Below are 20,146 nucleotides of genomic sequence, written 5' to 3' on the forward strand. Positions count from 1 at the left end.
CAGTGAGAACAGTAGTATCTGCCTTGTCAGGTTGCTGTTACGGCATCACAGAGCCGGAGCTCAGTGAACGGTAGTCTGGGAGCCGCTGGGAGTGTGATTGTGGCCATCACATCTACCGCAGGGTGGTTACCTGCGCCTCGGGGCACGCGTGTCACGGTGGTTTTCCTCAAGTGTTGAGGTAGAAACGAATATATTAAATACAGTCCTCTGTAATCTCCCCTCCAGGTAAGAGCTGACAGTTGGATGTTAAGTTGTTGCAGATTTTTTGCCACGCGTACGTTAAAATACACACTCAAACATTTGTTGTTTTTTTCCTGTAAGACCTTATATCTGCGACTTGGGTTGTTTTTGCTTGCTTGCCTTCCCCCCCATTTGATAAGATGTCATGGTCGCTGTTCAGTATCAGGGTGGACAGCTTCACCTTTCCGCCCAGCGACGGGGCGTGCTTGCTCTTCCATGCCGTGAATTCAGCCCTCATCTCCGCAGGGCCCTGTTGGCCGCTCCGTGACCCTGGCCTCCGTGACCCTGGCCACCGCGCCCCTGCAAGGGCGGCTTTCTGCCTTTCCTCCTTATCCGCCTCTTCAGTCTGTTCAAGTGGGATGCATGCCTGTGACTGACTTGGGGCTCTGTCCTCGGGGCCCCTTCAAATTGGCTGTGCTGAGACCAGGAGGGGGTGGTGAGCACTCCGGGTCGGAGGTTAAGTGGCGTCATTAGCGTTGCTCTGGCAGCTCAGAGCAGCTCTGGGGATGGAACTCAAAGCGTTCAGCCCCAGACTCCAAATTGCTGTCGGCTCCTCTCCACCTTCCACCCCTCTCTTCCCCGGCACAAATCTGTTTTCTCACCTTTAAGCTCATTTACTGGCCCGGCCTCGTCCCACCTCCGCCCTTGGCCCTCTGCTCTGCTTCCGCCCCCTCCTGCTCTGTTGCCCTCTGTGGACGCAGTTCCGTGAAAGTATCTGAAGTGTAATGTTGTAGTTCTATTAATAGGATGTCAGAAGTGTTGGTAAAGCAGGTAAGGCTGTTGCCATGTCAGTTTTTCCATATGGGTTTTATTTGTTTTGTTTTGTTTTGTTTGCGGTACGCGGGCCTCTCACTGTTGTGGCCCCTCCTGTTGCGGAGCACAGGCTCCGGACGCGCAGGCTCAGCGGCCATGGCTCACGGGCCCAGCCGCTCCGCGGCATGTGGGATCTTCCCGGACCGGGGCACGAACCCGTGTCCCCTGCATCGGCAGGCGGACTCTCAACCACTGCGCCACCAGGGAAGCCCTCCATATGTTTTTTTATTGGCAGCAGGTGGAGCTGGAAAAGGAGGATAAGTACTCTGCCGCTGTTCACTGCAAATGGTTTCCTGTATTTCACTGTGATATTTTAGGCTTGATTACCTCCCCAGGTTGATATGTTGCCTCTGTAAACTCAGCTGGCATCTCTTGGCTTCATCGTAATGTGGCTCAAAATACACACTTCTGTGTGAGAGAGTTCAGCTAAAATAAGCACCGAAAGGCTATTAATTGCAGCCAAGTTGGGAAATAAGATGGGATGTCAGAGCTCAGAGTCGCTGTTAACGGGACTGTGTTATGCACCGGTTGCCATGTGAATGCTAACGTGTTGTTTCTGCTCTGTCCCCTCATGCCTTCCCGGATTCAGAGAGAGGTAACCAACCAATTTTCACTTCTCCCCCTTTGTGCTGTCTTGTGTCTGGCAAAGCTCACTTGCTGCCTTCATGCCCTGTCGCCACCATCATAGCCATGCTGTCTTTGAAAGGCAGAACTTTGTTTCGTTTAACCTTTTCTCATCATCATTGTTATGTGTCCTGCATTTAAAATGGTGTGGAATTGCCTCTGGGTCCCTGATCCTCTGTTGCTTGACCCTGTTTGGGGAAGGTGTTGGTCAGAACAGTAACTTGGTCCCTCTCACTACTGGCTGAGCAGAGTCTAATCAGCATGCTAGGGAGAAGGCGTGATAGAAATAGTCAGGCTAGGTACCATGTTGTGTAGGAGGGGTTTTGTGCTTCGTGAAGAACTAATACGAGGACCTGCTTGTTATGACTTCTCTGTAGCGTTTCGTTGGTGAGATTTGGTTCTAGGCCAGTAGCTGGAAGGACTGACTCAATTTCAGTCTGGATTATTAGCAAACATCTATGGAATTCTTCTCCCTTCTCACCTGTAGACGAACATAATGATGAAAAGGCTGGAACTCCAAAAGGAAAGGCATTTGTACCTCAGATGTGTGTGTCTCCCGCGCTCTGACCATCAGCCTGACCATTGGGCTGACTGGGGGCTTTTAAGCCCCATGATTCCTCAGCTCAATCATTTAATGAAAGCTCCATTTTTGATGGAAGGAGAAAGTTTGGGAATTTTTCTCCGTGAAAAAATGATTGTGAGTACTGCTTGGCAAAGTGAAGGGGCACCAACGCTGGCCTCTTTGCTTTTTGTGCTGGAGTCCGTCCCAGGGGCCTCCCTCCTGGCTGGGGCTGAGCTCCAGCTAGCGGCCACTGTCCTCCCTTAGGATAAGCTGCTGTCATAGCTCAATGGCTGGAGGGAAGGGAGAGGGCGTAGGCTGGGTGGGTAGCACTTCCACAGTCGGTCTTCCAGAGGGTCTGCTTAGGAGAATTTGGGAGCTTAATTGACTTTCTCACTACTATTGAGGAGGCTCTGGGCCCCTGGAGGTGATGCAGTTTTCTGGAGGATGAGGGCTCTGGGTTTGGTTATGAGCTCCCTTGTCTCAAGTCACCACACCTCTTGTCAGAGTGCATGGTAAGGATGTTTTCAGATCTTTGCTAGTTCCTACCCTGCGTGTCCTCGCTGGGAACCAGGTGCTCTGAATATTAACAGCAAGACTGTTCTAGAGAGGGCTACAAATTCTGGTTCGCCCAAGCCACCTGGATTATTGGCAGGTGGTAGAATTTCAGATCTGCTTTGTACACAGTCTGTGTGTCTCCTGAAAGCACCTGGTGAGGGTTTCCCTGCAGAGAATTTGTGTTTACCCAGGTGATGAGCTGCTAGAATGCCCCTTTCAGAGTTTACAAACTTAGCATCTTCTTAAGCTTGCAAAGAAGGAGAGTTTGAGTTTATCAAACCAGAGCCTGAGCTTTGTGAAATTAATGATGGCCACATATGGTGCATGTGCCAGTGGGTACAGTTTGAAAAACAAAGTCGTGTATGTGTGTGTGTGTGTGTGTGTGTGTGTGACCTTCTGGATTAGCTATTTAGGAAGATGACATTTCTCATCCCCTTTCCCCCCTCTTTCCTCCTCCAACCCCCCCAAAACAAGATTTTCAAAATGCAATCAGAAAATGAGCAGTTAGGCAAAGAAGAGCAGGCAGTCCTGAAAACAGGATTCCTCCCTCCAGGCCCTATGCAGGTGAGATGGAGAGAAAGCCCTTTATCATAAAGGGCTGGGAATAGAGTGTTTAGATCCAATCCGGTTGCTGCCCTTCTGTCCTTCTTTGCAGGTGGGACCCGCCCTCTGCAGTGGTAACAACTCTGTTCGCTTATTGCTTCTACTGAAAGATAAGCTGGGAGGATAAGGGTCTTTAGGTTCATTTCAACAAGTGTTATTATATTCGTATCTGTACAAAGATTTATTAAAACATCCCTCGTGGATACGGAGACAGTATTTCAAAGTGGGCTTTTTCTTTGACTTCGTTTTCCTCACTTATAATAACAACTAACATTATTCAGTTGCCTTCACGTGCTAGCCTTCGCAGATTTGACCAGAGCAAAATACGGGTTGTGTGAAAGACGTTACCAAATCGTGGAGACTTGGTCAGGAGCGCTAACAGAAAAGATTGAGCGAGAGAGTGAATGGCAGGGAATCTAACAGAAAAGAGAGGAGAGAGCTACTGCCAGACACATCTGGGCTGTCACGTGCCTGAGGAGGGCAGCTCCAGAAAGCAGAACCCAATCCCACAGGCAAAAGTTGCAGGGAGGCAAGTTTCCATTCATCGTTAAGAAAAAATATATTTTGGTTCACAGCGAGCATTCAGCAGTGGAGCTCCTGATCCATTAAGTAAATGAGGTTTTATACCACTGATATATTCTAGGCACCACCTGTCTGGGTTGCTGTAGAAGGAGGGACTTTGAAATGTTAGCCTGGGTAACTGCTACGAGGTCTGTAGGTGCCTATAAATACCTTTTGAGGAGGGATAAACACATAAGCAGATTTCATTTATGTAAGGGTCGTGGTGGGAGAGATTTAGGGAAAGGTTGAGCAGTTCTGTTTTGGCTACTTTCTAATAGAACACATTTGAATAAAGAGTCGTTTATTCATTCATTCCGTAGAGATGGATTAAGCCCCTACATGCTGTTCAGCTGAGAATAATAAAAGCAATCTTTTGCCCGTTTTCTTTGCCATTAAGAAATTTGAGGCTGTCATGTAAGATGTCTTAGCACTGACATTTTTCCCTGTCAGAACTCGCTGCGGGTCCTCTGGGGGAATAATTACTGGGGAACAGAGCAAAAGGAGAGGAACAAAAAGAGTTGGAGACACAAGGGCTTAGCCAGCAAATGGTGATAGGTAGTTGATTCACTTCTGTTACAGTGTAAGGAAGAGACTTAGCTATAAACCTTCCGCTTCCTGGTTTACAAAGGAAATGCAGTGATCCCCCTGACTGCAGGAAATAAATGGGGCAAAACTCCAGAGGGGACCGGCACCTCTTTTAGCAAATGGTGTCTCCAGGAGCGAGCTGGAGCAAAGGACAAAAGTGGCCCTTGTTGCTCAGTGTCAGACACAGTGACTCAGACGGACGGGCATCTAGCAGAATTTGTTAGAAAAGACGGGCGCCTGCTCTGACTGGACCTCGGGGGCCATTTGGGCCAGCTCTGTGGTTTTATAGACCACACCGAGGCCCTGGAGGGAGGCGTGACCACGGGGGCGGCATGGAAACCCATTTGAGCGCCTCTTGGCTCTGAGCTGTGACACTTTCCGTGCTGTGGGCACCGGGTAGCTGCAGCCCGAGTGCACCGCACAGTGTCAGAGCCCCTGCGGGCGCTGCCCAGCTGGCTGGGTGACACCCACCGACGCCCGCTGCTCTGTCCTCCCAAATTCCCACGCGTGGCACTGGGCTGATCTGTCAGGGATACTCTAGCCGTGGAGGCTGGTAATTAAAGCAATTTCTTGTCCCCCTCAATATAGGAAAAGCTCTAGAATATGTTAAATGGCTCTTACATATGGGCATGAGGACCTTTAGGATTATAATACCGATTGGAAAAGAGTCTGAAAGGCTGAGTTAGGCCACATCTTGGTCATTGTGAAAGTGAACGATGGGCCATGGGTGTTCATTGACTGTCCTCTCTACTGTGTGTTTGAGAAGTTCCAGAATGAGAAGTTTAAGAAAGGAGGAGAAAAAGAAGAGGTACTGTGTTCTTTTGACTCCCGCACCCTGAAGCTGGGACCCAAACTCCATTCTCCAGGGGAAGGGCCCGGCAGGCCGAGGTCACCGCAGACCTCCACGTCGCTGAGACCGAGTGGCTTGTCTCCTGCTGCCCAGCGGACTTCTCCCGAAACTTCTCCTGGCTCTTTGGAGCCAGTCTGTCCTGGGCTTTCCTACTCCCAGCACTCTTTTTTCAGCCTTTCGTTGGGCCTTTGGCCTCAATTAGCCCTTCAAACGCCTTTCCTCCTTGGGGTCCAGACCTTGTTTTGTCTTTCTCATTCTCCAGTCTCCCATCTGCTCCCCTGACCTCAGCTGCCCCCTAGGCCCAGACCACAGGCCTGAGCTCAGGGACCGAGTGTCCACCTGCTTGGTGGGCGCCCCCCACCGCCAAGCACCTCACACTATTGTCCAACCTGGAGCACATCAGCTTCCTTCACCAGATCCTTCCCCCTCCCGTCCCCAGTGTGAGGGTACTTCGCTGTCCCAGGAGGGACCTCGGAGTTATTCTGGATTTTCCTTCTCATCTCCCACATCCCTCAGTCCTGCAGCCACCCTTCCGGTACCTCTTACCCGTCTGTCTTCTCCAGGCTGCTCTCGGGGAGGCTAACTCAGCCTTGCCTTTTCCAGCTGTTCGAGGCTGGTGCCTTCCTTGGCTCGTAGCCCTTGCGCCGGTTCTTTTACTTATAAGGAAAGCGCCTCCTCCTCTCCCTGGTAACTGTGTTGGGCCCGCCCCAGATAATCCAGGATAACAGCCCCTTCTCAGGATCCTTCCCTTAATCCCGTCTGCAGAGTCCCTTTTGCCATGTAAGGTAACCTATTCACAGATTCTGGGAGTGAGGACAGGAGTATCTTGGGAGGGTCATTATTCTGTCTCCTGCTGCAGCCTTTTTCAGAAATCAGGGGCTGAAAAGCCAAGGTTTTAAAACAACCAGTTAAGAGGTGTTTGGATTTCCGTTCTGAACAAGGATGAGATGAACTCAGCCATATGTTTCATTGCACACAAAGGAAGTTGTCGAACTGTCTGCGCTCCGGGTCAGAGGGAGGTCTCGCAAATCCCCGTGTTTGAGGCCTTCTGCTCTTTTAGGGTGACTTGGGATATGTTTCATGGAGTAAAACAGGAGAGACATGCAGATCTCCTGACCCCCGCAGTGAGGAGAGGAAGGCACTTGTTTTCTCCTGGGAGGTTAGTTCCGGGCAGATTTCTGCTTCCCTGATCTGTTAGCCCGGTACCTGGGAGGGAACAGGAAAAGACAAAGCTGTTGAAAAAAAAAAAGTGTCAGAATCCCCCAAACAGAGCCTGCGGCTGCTGAGCTGCCCTCTTGAGATGTGGATTCCAGATGGTTGCCTTAGGCATTAATCACTTTCTCCTGAGCCAGAAGAACATGAAGATTAATAATTTTTAAAAATTACTGCTAAGGGGTTGCATCTGAAAGAGCAGAGGGCACAGAGCTGAAGTTTGATGGGAGCTGATTATTGATCAGGGCCTGTTTGGTCCTCCGTGATGGTGACCTTGCACTTGCTACACTTGTAAGGCCGACCAGCTGTCACGGAGAGCAGGATGGATCTTGGAAGCTTACATCGTAGGATATCAGAGCCAGAAAGGGACCTCGGAAATCATATTCCATCACTTACAGATGAGGTTTGACTCCATGCCCAGTGTTGTACAGCTCAGTGGAGTCCGGAATGGGACTAGCAATTGGGTCGCCTGGATCCTGATCCGTTGCCCTCTAGCTGTCCCTGACTCTCTCTGAGTCTCAGAGAGGACAGATGGAGGTAAGATCTCTACGGTAACTACTAAAGGTAGGGCGTAACGAGCTGTAATCCTTTGTGGTGCAGAATACAGATCCTGTCGGCATTCAGACACAAGCAAGGTGCTGGGGGCCGGAGGGCCAGGCAGGCTTTTGAGCTGGGCCGTACAGAGTAGGTAGAGTAGTGAGCTCCAGACGGTACAGGGAGGCCAGGGGTCACCATGCCAGGCAAGGGGAGGTACCGTGAGCGGAGGTGGAGCCCCAGCTTTCTGGAGCAGAGGGGAGAGCTCCTTAATTGGAGTAAGGATGCTGGAGGAGTTGGTAGGACAAATTTTGGGACTCCAGAAATCCAGACAAAGGTCTTTGGACCCCAGTGACCCCAGAACTTCAAAGAGATGTGGCCTCAGGAAATGAGGACTGAACGTGGAATTTTGAAGAGGAAGAGTTGTGCGTGTTGAGACACTGCATATATTACTGTAGGAACCATCCAGGAAAGAGAAGTAGCCAGAAGGAGGGGGGCCAAAAACAAGACTGCCTGCCCTTGAGCATGTCTCCAAAAGTGATGCCTTCTCGTCATTTCATTTTTTTTTTTTTTTTTTGCGGTACGCGGGCCTCTCACTGTTGTGGCCTCTCCCGTTGCGGAGCACAGGCTCCGGACACGCAGGATCAGCAGCCATGGCTCACGGGCCCAGCCGCTCCGCGGCACACGGGATCCTCCCGGACCGGGGCACGAACCCGCGTCCCCTGCATCGGCAGGCAGACTCTCAACCACTGCGCCACCAGGGAAGCCCTCGTCGTTTCCTTTTTGAAGCAATAAGCTGTCTCGATGGGGGTTGAGACTAGGATGGAAAGGCCTCAGGAGCACAGTGTGGAAAAGGGCTCTGCTCGCCCCCAAAGTCTGGGCCCAGCTCCTCACCCAGAACCCCGCCCTCAGCCCACTGTCACGGCACCTGTTCACACCTCTGACCACTAGCCAGCTTTCCCGCCGGGAAACGGGGGACGTGCTGCAGATCCCTATGCTTGAGAGAGGGGGCACTCCGTACCAATTATGGCCGGGCCCAGACTGGGTGTTGGGAATGGATAAGGCTCAAATCGTCTTCACGGAGCTTCGAGGTGTTGTGGGGAAGACAGAACTCATGAGCAGATAGATGCCCATGGTACCCAGTGGTGAGTGCTGTGCGTACGGGGAACACAGCAGCACCCGGCAGGGTACTCACCCAGCTTCAGCTGCGTCTTCATCCGAGGCCGGGGCATGGAGACGGTGTGAGCAAAGGCAGGGAGACGAGACCCACCTAGGGTGCCTGAGTGGTGGCAGGGCTGGCGAGGAAGGGGTTGGCTTCAAGACACGGTCAGGAGGTAAAATCGGCTGAACACGGGGGTTGGGTGTGGAGTGCCGGGGCCGGCGGTGGGAGCATCAGGAAGTCCCCCCGGCGCTAGCATGGAGGACACCAACTGCCGTGGAACGTGAGGGCGCGGGGGAAGGTGGAGCAGAGCAGACCCGAGGGCAGGTGTGCACAGGCGGAGGTTCGAGTGCCTGTGGGTAAAGATGCCCCTGGCCTGGAGCCGCTGCGGGATGGCCTGGGGCACAGCAAGGCCACAGGGCAGGCTTTCTGGCCGGGCCTTCACAGTGAACAGTTGCCTCCATTGGATAGACTGCTGTTCCTTCCCAAAGAAGCCAAGTCTGTGTTGGGGAAAAAATCTATCCCAGTCTGTGAGAACACCACCAGCTCTTACCGTAAGAGAAGTAATTAATAAATTCATCCATGGTTATATCTACAGACAGGGATCCTGGCTTAGCAACACGTGCAGAGAAATCACTGTGACCCCTTACCAGATGGGTCAATCTGAGCATCTGTTTTTCATAAATACTCTGATCTTTTAAGCCACTGTCCTCAATAACAACTGAGAAATTTAGTTGTGTGGTGTTATTCTTTTGAAGCCAGGTCGTGTCACGGGCACAGTATCCTTCTCATCAGTAAAGCAGATGCTGAAATCCAGCCCTAGCGGCACGCTCACCTCGGCGTCTGAGCTGACAGTATACAGGGTGACGCTGCCGCCGTCGCCCCAAGCCCTGGAGTAAGAGGTGTGTTTAGCAGAATCAAGTGCCTGTGACCGGACTTCAGTCTGTGGCGTCTCTTTGTGTCCCCGTGACTGTCCATCAACTTACTCCGCAGCTGCGGATCAGATCCGGTCTCTGGGCACACATTTACACATCAGAGCCTGTTGTTTTGCTTCTGCTACACACGACTGTAGCCTCACTCATGCAAATTCATGCTCCTCTCAAGCCTGTCTTCTGTTTTGTGATCATAATGTTTATAACCATGATATTTGCTGTTACTCTAGGCAGAAGGTTCCGGTAAAGTTCGGTTTTCATTAAGCGTTGTTCATGAAGGTTCCAGGAGCTCCACAGGCAGGGTCCGGGGAACACTGTAGTTATTTTACTCAGAAATGAATTCCTAGGATCCATGCAACTGTTCCTCTGTTTGAGGTGGCTGTTGACGTTTGTTTATTTTTTTAACCACCGTGTACTGTGTTTACCTCTGACGTGCTGGCTGCTCACTCAGTTAACATTCATCACTAGAATGTGTGTTGTGAAGGTTCCTCATTCTAATGTACCGATAAACTTTGTTTGCACAGAGATTTTGCTTATGTAGCAAGAGACAAAGACACAAGAATTTTGAAATGTCATGTATTTCGATGTGACACACCAGCAAAAGCCATTGCCACAAGTCTCCACGAAATCTGTTCCAAGGTAAGGTGGGTCAGGGCACAGGGGTCCGCCCTGCTCCTTTTTCCCCCGCCCACCACTCAGCAGGGAAGGGCGTGTGGAAGGACGGGGGAGTCGGCACATTGACCTGCAGGTCGAGCTGCAGGGGCAGCAGGCCGACCGCCAGCCCAGCCAGCGTGGTTAACGCTCTTTCTGCGTGTCAGGCGTCGTGCTAAATGGTACTCCACCTACAAACCTACAAAAGGAGTACGGCCTTGGTGCCTCCCACAGTCCAGGAGGTCTAATAGGTGGACAGCGGTGTGGCGGAGGAGCTGTGTATCCCGAGCCCAGCTGGAAAGCGGGGGCAGGGAGTCAGGGCAGCTTTCCCAGGGCGGGGGCCACCTGATCTGAGCCTGGACCCGGGAAGAAGGGAGCGGAGTACGAAACCAGCAGGTGTGTCTGTGGAAGTGCAGGCGGCCGGGGGTTGCCGTGAACACGTGCTGACGTCATAAGGCACACAGCGGCGAGGAAGGGCCGTGGTCACAGCCTCAGAGTCGCCGCCTTCCCCCCCCCCCACCGCAGAGCCCATGCCTACACGCTCGTCCCGCCCTCTGCCCGGCCCTTGTACTTGTCAGGACACGGCTGTGTGATGCAGCGGCTCTGGCCGCTGCAGAGCCCTTCCTTGTGTGGACCTCCGTGTGTTTACTTGAGATGTGTGGCCTGTAGCAGAGGAGAGAGGTTCCTGGTTTGTCTCTTTGCTGGGCAGCTTTTGCGATTTGGAGGCGGTTGGAGCTGCGCGCTGTGCCTAGAGGGCTGGACACACGTGTCTGTCGTCCAGCCTTCCTGCTCCTGGCTTCCTCCTTTGTCCAGAGTGCCCCACCCCATCGCTTCAGCCACTTCCGGGTCTCGAGGCGACCAGGCTCCTAACCATTTTCTCCTGGCCACGCTCTGCTTGGTTCCCCCGAAGGAACCAGTGTTCCACAAGGGAGTCGACAGGGAACGGACCGTGGCCACAGTGTCCTTTGACCTCCAGGGATACATAGTTAATGTTCTCAGCAATCCCATTACCTGCTGGCCTGTGTTCCAGTAGTGGGAGCCAGGTCTCCAGGACGCTGTCCCCAACTTCCTTCAGCCAGGCCTTTCCACGCCCCAGACTTACTGCTTGAATCTAAACATAGGACTTTGCCGCCCCCTGTGTTAATGTCACCTTTCCAGTTCAGGGCTGGCATCGTTACCCAGCCTCACTCCCACAGGTCCTCCCGAGCTCGCCAGGCCCAGGTCACGACCACCTCCACAGCCCAGCCTGGCCTCCGCAGCAGGAGCGGAGCAGCTGTAAGCCACAGTTCCCAAGGGAAGGGTAGGGATGGGAGCTGCCCCAGCACCGGAATAGCGCAGCAGTCTGCCGCTCTGACCGAATGACTGGGACCTGCAGGGTGGGTGCTGGTCCGGAGACCCCGCGTCCACCCCAGCCCGTGTGCACGTTCCTGCACGGGTGGCACTGGGGCAGCTGCTTCCTGTGCAGCCCTGAAGCATGCTGCGCTGCCCGGGTTTCGTTTCCTCATTCGTTCACGCAGCAAGTGTAACCGAATGCTGCTTATGTGCCAGGCACTGTCCTGAGGAGACAGCAGAGACCAAAAGAGAAAAAAAATCCTTGCCCTGGTGGAGCTTATATGCTAGCGTAAAGCCCTCAGAACACAACCTGGCCCAGAGTCAGTGCTCAGTGAATCTTGGATTTTACCGTCAGCAGCCCTCCTGCCCGCTGACCCAGGCGCAGATCTGGAGACGGGCAGAGTGGAGCTCCGGGGGAAATGACTTGTTCCACTTGGGATGGAAAGCTCAGGCGGGGGATGAAGGTGTGAGTTGCTCTTGCGGTCATTGAAGGTGGCTTCTTGGAGTCCCTAAACCCACAGCACTGTGAACAGGGGTGCGAAGTGATGACTGTCAAGTGAAGATGTTAGTGCCCCCAACAGAGGAGAGGCATTTAGAAAGACGGCCGACAGATTTAAACAGTGTGACCATAACACCAACAGCAATAGCAGCTAATATTTCTGAGTGCTTGTATTTACTGTCAGGACTGAAATTATTTTATTATTAGGGACATAAATATTATCATCCACATGTGCAGTGGAGGAAACGAGACAAGAGGGCAGGTGACTGGCTCAAGGCCACTTACCGCTAGTAAGTGGCGGGCGTGGGATTTGAACCCAGGTACTCTGTCCCCAGAGCCCTGAAAAGAGTCCCTGAAAGTGGCCACGTGGAGGCAGCAGGGGGAGTCCGTTGCCCTGTGTTCCACCGACCGCTGTGGGCCGGGAGGTGTACGTGTGACCGGGGGGATCGTGCGGTAGAGGTGGGAGCCTGGTAAATGGAAGAATGAATTCCGAACAATCAGGAGACTGTTAGTTACTCTGAGGAACAGTCGTTCACTATTCTCCCCAGAGAAAATGGGCACAGTTCTCAAAACGTGCGGCTCCGAGATGGGGGTGAGGAGTCAGGCAGCAGACTGAAGCCAGTTTAACTTGGAAGTGAAGTCAGCGCAGACACTCCACTGGCTGGAACAGCTGAGGACACGGGGTCTGTAACCGTGAGCCAAAGCTGTGTTTTCTCTCCTTCAGATCATGGCCGAACGGAAGAACGCCAAAGCCCTGGCCTGCAGCTCCCTGCAGGAAAGGGCCCACGTGAACCTCGACGTGCCCCTGCAAGGTAGGTCGGCGCGCCTGCTCCTCTGCCTGGTGCTCTCTGCCCAGGTCACAAAGCGCAGGGTCTCGGACGGCTCCCTGGTGTATCTAGTCTCCCTCAGAACCGAGCTCGACTCAGCAGACCCGGGCCGAGCCCGCACTCGGGACCTCGGGCGCAGCTTAGAGCTGATTTTGTGTCAACAGGGTTAGGCATCAAGGGCCAGGATGAGTTTTATTGTTGTTGGACAAGATTAAAGAAAAGTATCTTTAGTGCTTTTGTAATTCATGTACAGCCTGGGGTAAGGGTCAGCTAGTTTAAAAATATGTGGGTTGCTATTTTGGGGAGCTCAGTTTAGTCATTTTTCCCGTCTCTGATTTCGCCCTCTGTGATTAAATTTCCTCAGGGCATCAACCTCCCCTAATAAATAGAGCACCCAAAGCTGCTACTTAGCACACATCCAAGAGAGAGTCACAGCTTAACACACAGATTCCAGTTCCTGCTTTCAAATGCTTTCCTACCTAGAAATGAAAGGTGAATGGGATTTTGATTGACAGCCCCAGTGTCTGGTGGAAGAAATGGCTGTTCTTATAGCATGATTGGCACACTGACCTCTAGAAACACAGGATGTTATGTGGCTGTTAGAACATTGAGAAAAATGTGTTGCTTTACTCCCTGTAGTAGATTTTCCAACACCAAAGACTGAGCTGGTCCAGGAGTTCCACGTGCAGTACTTGGGCATGCTACCTGTGGACAAACCAGTCGGTATGTGAAACGTGCATCGTCTTTCCACTTTGCAAGCGTTTGGGAGCTCATGAGAGATGTTCACCCTCCCATGGGGGTGGGGTCTGCTGTTGCACTCCTTGCCTTGTCTCGAATCGGACCCTCACACTGTCACCAGCCAGAGCGCACAGACAGTCCTGATCAAAAGATCAGTACAGGACAGGCTAAGCTCCTCAGATGCATGGTCCCAGAATACAGGGACTTGAACAAAGCGGACCTGATTTCTCATTCACTCAGTCCAGAGCTGCGTGAGCCAGGGCTGTGGAAGGGCCCTGCCCCCAGAGATGGAAGCCTCGGTCCTGAACTGAGGCTTCCATCTCTGGGGCCAGGGTGCCTGCTTCAGTCCTTGTCACGTGCTGGACGGGGAAAGGGGGCTGAAGGAACCCTCCTGCTTTCCTGTTAAGGTGTGACCCAAAAGTGCACACAGCAGTCAGCAGTCAGCTCACATCTCAGGGGCAGACTTTAGTTGCTTAGCCATACCAGGCTGGAAGGAGGCTGAGAGAGGTAGCCTTTTCCTGGGTTAAAAAACGGCTGTGGGAAAATCAGAACCCTCACATACTGCTGGGGCGAATGTAAAATGGTGCAGCTGCCCTGGAAAACAGTCTGGCAGTTCCTCAAAAGTTAAATAGAGTTACCATTTGATCCAGCAGTTCTGCTCCTGGGCTTTGTATCCAAGTGAAACGAAAACATGTGTGCACACAAAACCTCGTACACGAATGTTCACAGCAGCATCATTCATAATAGTCAAAAAGCAGAAACAACCCAAATGTCCATCAGCTGACAAATGGATAAATAAAATACACTTCCATACAGTGGTACTTCATTTGGCAATAAAAAGGAATGAAGTATTAGACATGCTGCAACATGGCTGAACCTTGAAAACATGATGCTGAATGAAAGAAGCCAGTCACAAAGGACCGTATCCTGTACGATTCCATTTATATGAGTGGCGTAGGCAGATCTCTAGAGATAGGGCTGGGTGGAAATGGAGGGTGACTTCCGAAAGGTACGGGGTTTCTTTTGGGGGTGATGAAAATGTTCTAAACCTGATGGTGGTGATGGTCGCACACCTCTGAATATACTAAAAACCGTTTGAGTTTTGCACTGTGAGTAAATTGTATGGTATGTGAATTATAGCTCAGTAACGTTGTTCTCCCACCCGCCCACCACCAAAAGCAGCTGTGGGAACACCCAGCCAAAGAGCCCCATCGACTAGCACATGCTATTCGTGTCCAGGGGCCGCCCAAACTTGGCCTTATTTAGTGACAAAGGACAATGAAAGGTGATCAGGGTAATCTGGCAGATGCTGGCTTCTGTTGGGTCCCCTTTTTCAAGGTTCCTTGCTTAGGAAAAGGTAGCATTTGAATACTGTTTATACACTCGGAGCTGGGGAATCTTTGTAGAGAGGGAGGGAGGGAGAGTGATGTCCTGGTTAGACAGGACATCACACACTCCTTCTCTGGAGGTTCTCATGACCCTTCTCTCTGTTGAAAAAGCTGGCATTTCTTTTCTTTTGAGCAATGAAAGGCTCAAATGAAATGTCTTGTCTGGGGCTACAAAAAAAAAAAAAGACCAGTCTGGGCATAGGTGTTACTGGGTGATTTGGGCCCACGTTTGTGATTCAGAAATAGCTTTAGGACCTTTTTCAGTTATCCCTTCCATCCACAGGAATGGATACCCTGAACAATGCCATAGAAAGTCTTATGACCTCGTCCAGCAGGGAGGACTGGCCTTCAGTGAACATGAATGTGGCCGATGCTACTGTGACTGTCATCAGTGAGAAGGTGAGAAGGGTGGCAGATGGAGTTGGCCTGTCGAACACAGTGAGGTTTCGGATACAATAAGCTTCCGTGAAACTTAGGCGCGTGCCAAGGCTTGGTCTCTGGGGAGTTGTGCTTGCTTGTGATTAAAAGAGCCTACATTAAAAAAAGAGAGACATTTTGCCCTTTGTGCCTAGATCTCTGCACGCCTCAGAGGCTTCTATTCTGGCGTTCCTCATTCTTCCTTCCTACGAAGCCTGGGAGGTTGGAATCATTTGCTAGAGGTGACTGTGTGATACTAGCAGTAACTCACTAATAGGGCTTGGTTTTCTGGCCACTCTCCAGGCTCTGGTATTGACTGGGCTGTTATCTGGGCTTGGGACATAGGAGATGCTTCTGTGGTGGAAGGTCCTGTGGTAGCAGGGACCACTGGTCATCTGGAGAGAGGCCAGCATTAGCCTCAACACAAATTATCTCAACTTTGTGGTTGAGGAAACTGAGGCACAGAGAGGTTAAGTAACTGCCCCCCAGGCACACAGCGAGAAGTAGCAGGATCAGTTTTCCATTCTGCCTCTGTGAGGCATCTGTCATGGAAAGACCGTAAGTCCTTGGTCTGCTCTTGCTTCTGTCCACTAGCAGCTCACCTTCAAGTCCAATTCAGTTTCTAAAGAGGAGTAAGATGCTCACTGACCCTGCCTGCCACTCCAGCCTGTGCCGCTGGATTTTCTTCAAGTCTGCAAACATGTGGTGCCTCTTCCTACCTCAGCACCTTTGCAAGTGCGCTGCTCCTTCTGTGCTCTACCCCTTTGCCTTCCCAGCCCCTACGCAGACCTCAATGTAAACGTCATTTCTCCCAACAAAACTTCCCAGCCTCTAAGACCAGCTTAGTTTGCCTGTTAATCAGTCCCACAGCACCTGAGTGAATATTCAGTAAGTCAAGATGTTAGTGAGCCAGAAGTCAGCATTTTTCTGGATGTATTTACTAATTTTCAAAAATTGCACATGGCTGCTGCAGAGGATGTGGTGTTCATAAGAATTCCAAACACTTCTTAACTCGGCACCATATGGGTACCAGTTTGTGAAAAAGAAATAAAAAAGTATTTGGCAACTTTTTGTTTTACACAGTTTTAGATAGAAATCTGATTCAATGTGCTGTTTAGTTGGGGAAGAAGACCTGTATGGAAAGAGAGCCCATGGCTCCTTTCCTCTTGGTGCTCTGGGGTTTCCGGTGGGTTTGCCTGGGCAAATGGGTTCTGAGCCACTGTATGGGCAATACGGAAAAAGTATACATGACACTGTTCCTGCCCACAGTGAAGCCACGGGCTTGGAGTCGAGCAGACAGAGTCCGGAACACACATACCCAGTCGCAGTGTGGTTCAGAGCAGATTAAATGCCGGAACGAGGCACCCACAGCAGTGAGGCCTCTCCAGACACATTTAGAAACTTGCCTTTCTAGAAAAATACAGTCCTGTCTAAATTCATCTGGCTGTATATTTTTAGACACCATTTCCTCTGTGCAGCCACTCCAGGCGGATTCTATGACTTAAGGTCCGAACGTGTCTGTGACTTTGGCCAGAGCTGCTGAACGGCGTCTCTTGCAGAATGAAGAGGAGATCCTGGTGGAGTGTCGGGTGCGATTCCTGTCCTTCATGGGCGTCGGGAAGGATGTGCATACGTTTGCCTTCATCATGGACACTGGGAACCAGCACTTTGAGTGCCATGTTTTCTGGTGCGAGCCTAATGCCGGTAACGTGTCCGAGGCAGTGCAGGCTGCCTGCATGGTGAGTGAGCCCGCTGCAGGGGTTCAACCCTCGGGCCCCTGCTTTTGTTTAATATGCCGTAAATTAGAGCAGAGTTACTGACTTAAAAGAAGCCAAGTCTGATCTCTAAAGTAATGCCTTGCTGTGTGACACCTTCACTCCTGCGGACAGAATCGTGACAAGCACTTTGCCGTCTTAAGAGGCCAGGACACCTGAAAGAAGGAGGACTGGATGGAACCAGGTTCTTCTGTAGAGACTCCAGGAACACTGAAAGCAATGATCTTCAAAACCACGGATTTGAGGCCTCTTAGTTCTTGATCCCTAAGTAATTTCAGTATGTGATCAGGAGATGCTGGTCATGTCTGAGTTGGTGCTGTTTGGAACCAACTCAATAATTCTTTAAAAATTCAGTGTATTGAATGGTTTTTATTCTAGATAGTTGGTCTAAGTGCATTGTTCTTACATACTTTGTTTATATCTATGAACTCTATTCTTACCACGGCCCTGTTAAGTAGTTCTCTTCTATTTATAACAAAATAGAGGCTCAGAGGAAAGGACAGGCCCCAGGGCAGAGCTGGTAAATGACAGAGCCTGCGTTCACCCCCGAGCCTCCGGGTAATAAAGCCACTGCTCTTTGTACCACATATGTGACTTCAAACAAACAGAAACACCTTGTCATTCATTCTGCAAATATCCTTTGAGCTCCTGTCATTCCCAGCACTGGGAAAGTTCTAGTAAGAAGGAGACATCCAAGCCTGGGCTGCATGGTGTATTCCAGCAACAGGAGGTAGGGTTGCTGGAGCCAAGTGGAAGGAGGCGAGGTCCATGTCCACGAAGGGCCTGTGATCTCATGCCAAGGTGTGACCTTCAGCAGAGATTGTTAAGCAGGAGACTGTGCAGACCACGTTAGGCTTTAAAGCATACTCCAAAAAAGAGAGAAGAAAACAAAGTGGAGGTGGGTTGAAAGGATGGGGCAGAGGTGGGGAGATGACCAGGAGGCCAGTTTACTGGTCCTTGGGAGAGTTGCATCTAAACCAGGAGTGGCAGTGGGGAAAAGACAGGAGCAGGTGATGGAGAAACACCTGGCTGGCAATGAGGAATGCTGAATTCGAAGCACCTGCACTTCATTTAACTCAATCCACCATTTGTAGGCTGGACTCTGGGAAGTTCAAGTAGGAATAAGACACGATCCTTGCATTACGGAGTTTAGGCCTATGGGGGAGACGGGTAAACCAGAATTCTGTTATGGTGTAGAAAGTGCTCTAAGTGAAAGTGTAAGACTGCACTGGATGGAGGAGTGACCGGGAGGAAGAAGGTGGCCCTGAAAGCGGGCCGCTCACCAGGTCTGTGGTGAAGGAGTAGCCGGAAGCATGCCGTTGAGATACTTGCTCGTTTGTTGGGGGGTTGGGGAGATCCTCACAGTTTTGAGGCTGAGGGAGATGAGCCAGTAAAGCCAGATTGAAATAAGGGTCATATTTGTAGTTGGACCAAGGTCTTGGTGGTAGATGAAGGGCCTGGGGTTGGGTTAGAGTGCTGCTTGGGTTAGAGTAACTTTGAGACCGGCCAGAAGATGCCCGGAGTCCAGGAACAGGTGGAGCTGAGGGCGGTGGAGGGCGTCCTCTGTTTCTTTACAGACAGTACACTGCTAGTTAACAAAGAGGGGAAAGAACGAGGTGGACGGATGGCAGAGGCAAAGGTCGGGGACGAGAAGAGAGCCAATTCGCTTTTATTTTAAAAGACACCTTTGAAACAGAGAGGGGAGGAGGAGGGGGGGAGGGGAAGGGAAGACCTGTGTTGTGCACTTATTATCTGGCTTCGTTCTCGCCACAGTCCTGTGTTAGAGTGCAGGTTCCCCTCAGGTGCTGCGGGGCCAGGATTCTAACTCAAGTCCACCTGCATATAAAGGACCGGGGCTGGGTGGAGGGGAGCAGCGCGGTGAAGCAGTCAAGATGAACCTCCTGACCAGGCATAGGGATTTGAGATGGGATGAAGGGACTGTGTGAAGAAAACAGAAAATGGGAGAGTCCAGCCAAGCAAAAATCCATGGTGACTGTTGAGGTATTTTGTGAAATTGTAAAGGATCGTTAACAGATGGTTTTAGTCATAAAATGAATGGCTTTCAGCCTTAATTATACATTTTAAATGCTGATGGCAATTAAATAATTAGCTTTATCACTGGTTACAGTTTGTTCTGATTCCCAGGCTCATTTTCTCTCCTCTAGAAACAATTTCTACTCATTTGTTTACTATTTTAATTGTATTAGGGCCACCAGCTTAAGTGACTCAGCCAATCCAGCATAAGACATACCGGTAAAATCAAACCTTTCTTTACACTCTGTATCCAGCATTTCTAACTGGGTGGCCTTCCTCTTGATTCAAATCTGCATGATTCTCCATCTGAAATGTTTATGCATCAGTTTATACAATCTGAAATATCTCTGGCACTAACACATTCTGAATCTACTGAATTTTTAGGCATATTTTGCAGCTGAGTGGTATAGGCCCAGCTGAAACTATTTTGATGAAATTTAGAGGGAGATGGAGAGGGGTCCGCTTAATGAAATTCATCAGGCACAATTCTGATTTGCACTGGATATAACGTAACTAACATCAGAAACTCCGAGTCCAGTATACCATGCTGCGGTACCTGCCCATTATAAAACTGTGTTTGGAAGTGCGTAGTTTTGATTGTGATGCAGACCTAGAAACACACTTTACACACAGGAGACGTGATAAATCGTTTTTCATATGATTGGGTTGAAAGGGGCTAATTTTTTGGCCTGTGGGCTGTGACAGCACATTGTGATAAGAGTCTTGCTGAACGACAGTTCATGCTTTTCACAGGGAAACATCAGCCTGTTTCACAGTTGTTCCAAGGAACCTATTAATATTTAAGTAGGTTTTTGAAAATCAGTTTAAGGGCTTGGATTTTTTAAGTGCTTGGATTAGAAAAAAAGCATTTGATACATTTTAACCTTTTAATCTAATTTTGAAGAATTACTTATCTTTGCATTGATACAAAAGCAGGTGGATTGTGACTTTGTTTCTGAAGGATGGAAACTGTCCCTGGTGCCAGTGCTAATGGATTTTTAAAAATTAAATCTATTAAGATTTAGACTTGTATATAAAATCCTGAAATCTTAGTAATTTTTTTTAAATTAAAGCAGGATGGGAACAAACATTTATGAATGCCTTCTGTGTTGCTAGGCCTGTCTGAGGCGTTCTGCAGGTATTCCTTAATCATAACACTGTCTTTTAAGGTCGCCATTCTTCAGCCATTTTACAAATGAAGAAACTGAGGCTCAGAGAGATTTAATAACTTGCCTGGGGCCATACGGTTCACAAG

The 20,146-nt window shown here is 50.4% G+C and overlaps 1 protein-coding gene across 18 annotated transcripts in view; it reads left to right on the forward strand.

Moving 5' to 3' along the window:
- APBB2 (amyloid beta precursor protein binding family B member 2) overlaps positions 1-20,146 on the forward strand; it is a 384,909-nt gene that overhangs the window by 359,896 nt on the left and 4,867 nt on the right. For 14 of the 18 annotated variants that reach the window (XM_049709563.1, XM_049709564.1, XM_049709570.1 and 11 more), the window contains 5 exons: positions 9,755-9,869; positions 12,437-12,524; positions 13,179-13,262; positions 14,949-15,064; positions 16,642-16,821. In XM_049709563.1, the coding sequence (XP_049565520.1) occupies positions 9,755-9,869; positions 12,437-12,524; positions 13,179-13,262; positions 14,949-15,064; positions 16,642-16,821 (583 nt within the window). The remainder of the gene's footprint in view (positions 1-9,754; positions 9,870-12,436; positions 12,525-13,178; positions 13,263-14,948; positions 15,065-16,641; positions 16,822-20,146) is intronic. The other 4 variants (XM_049709575.1, XM_049709578.1, XM_049709579.1 and 1 more) reach the window with 3 other exon arrangements.

Source organism: Orcinus orca, chromosome 4, assembly GCF_937001465.1.
Source record: "Orcinus orca chromosome 4, mOrcOrc1.1, whole genome shotgun sequence".
In the NCBI taxonomy this organism is placed as follows: domain Eukaryota; kingdom Metazoa; phylum Chordata; class Mammalia; order Artiodactyla; family Delphinidae; genus Orcinus; species Orcinus orca.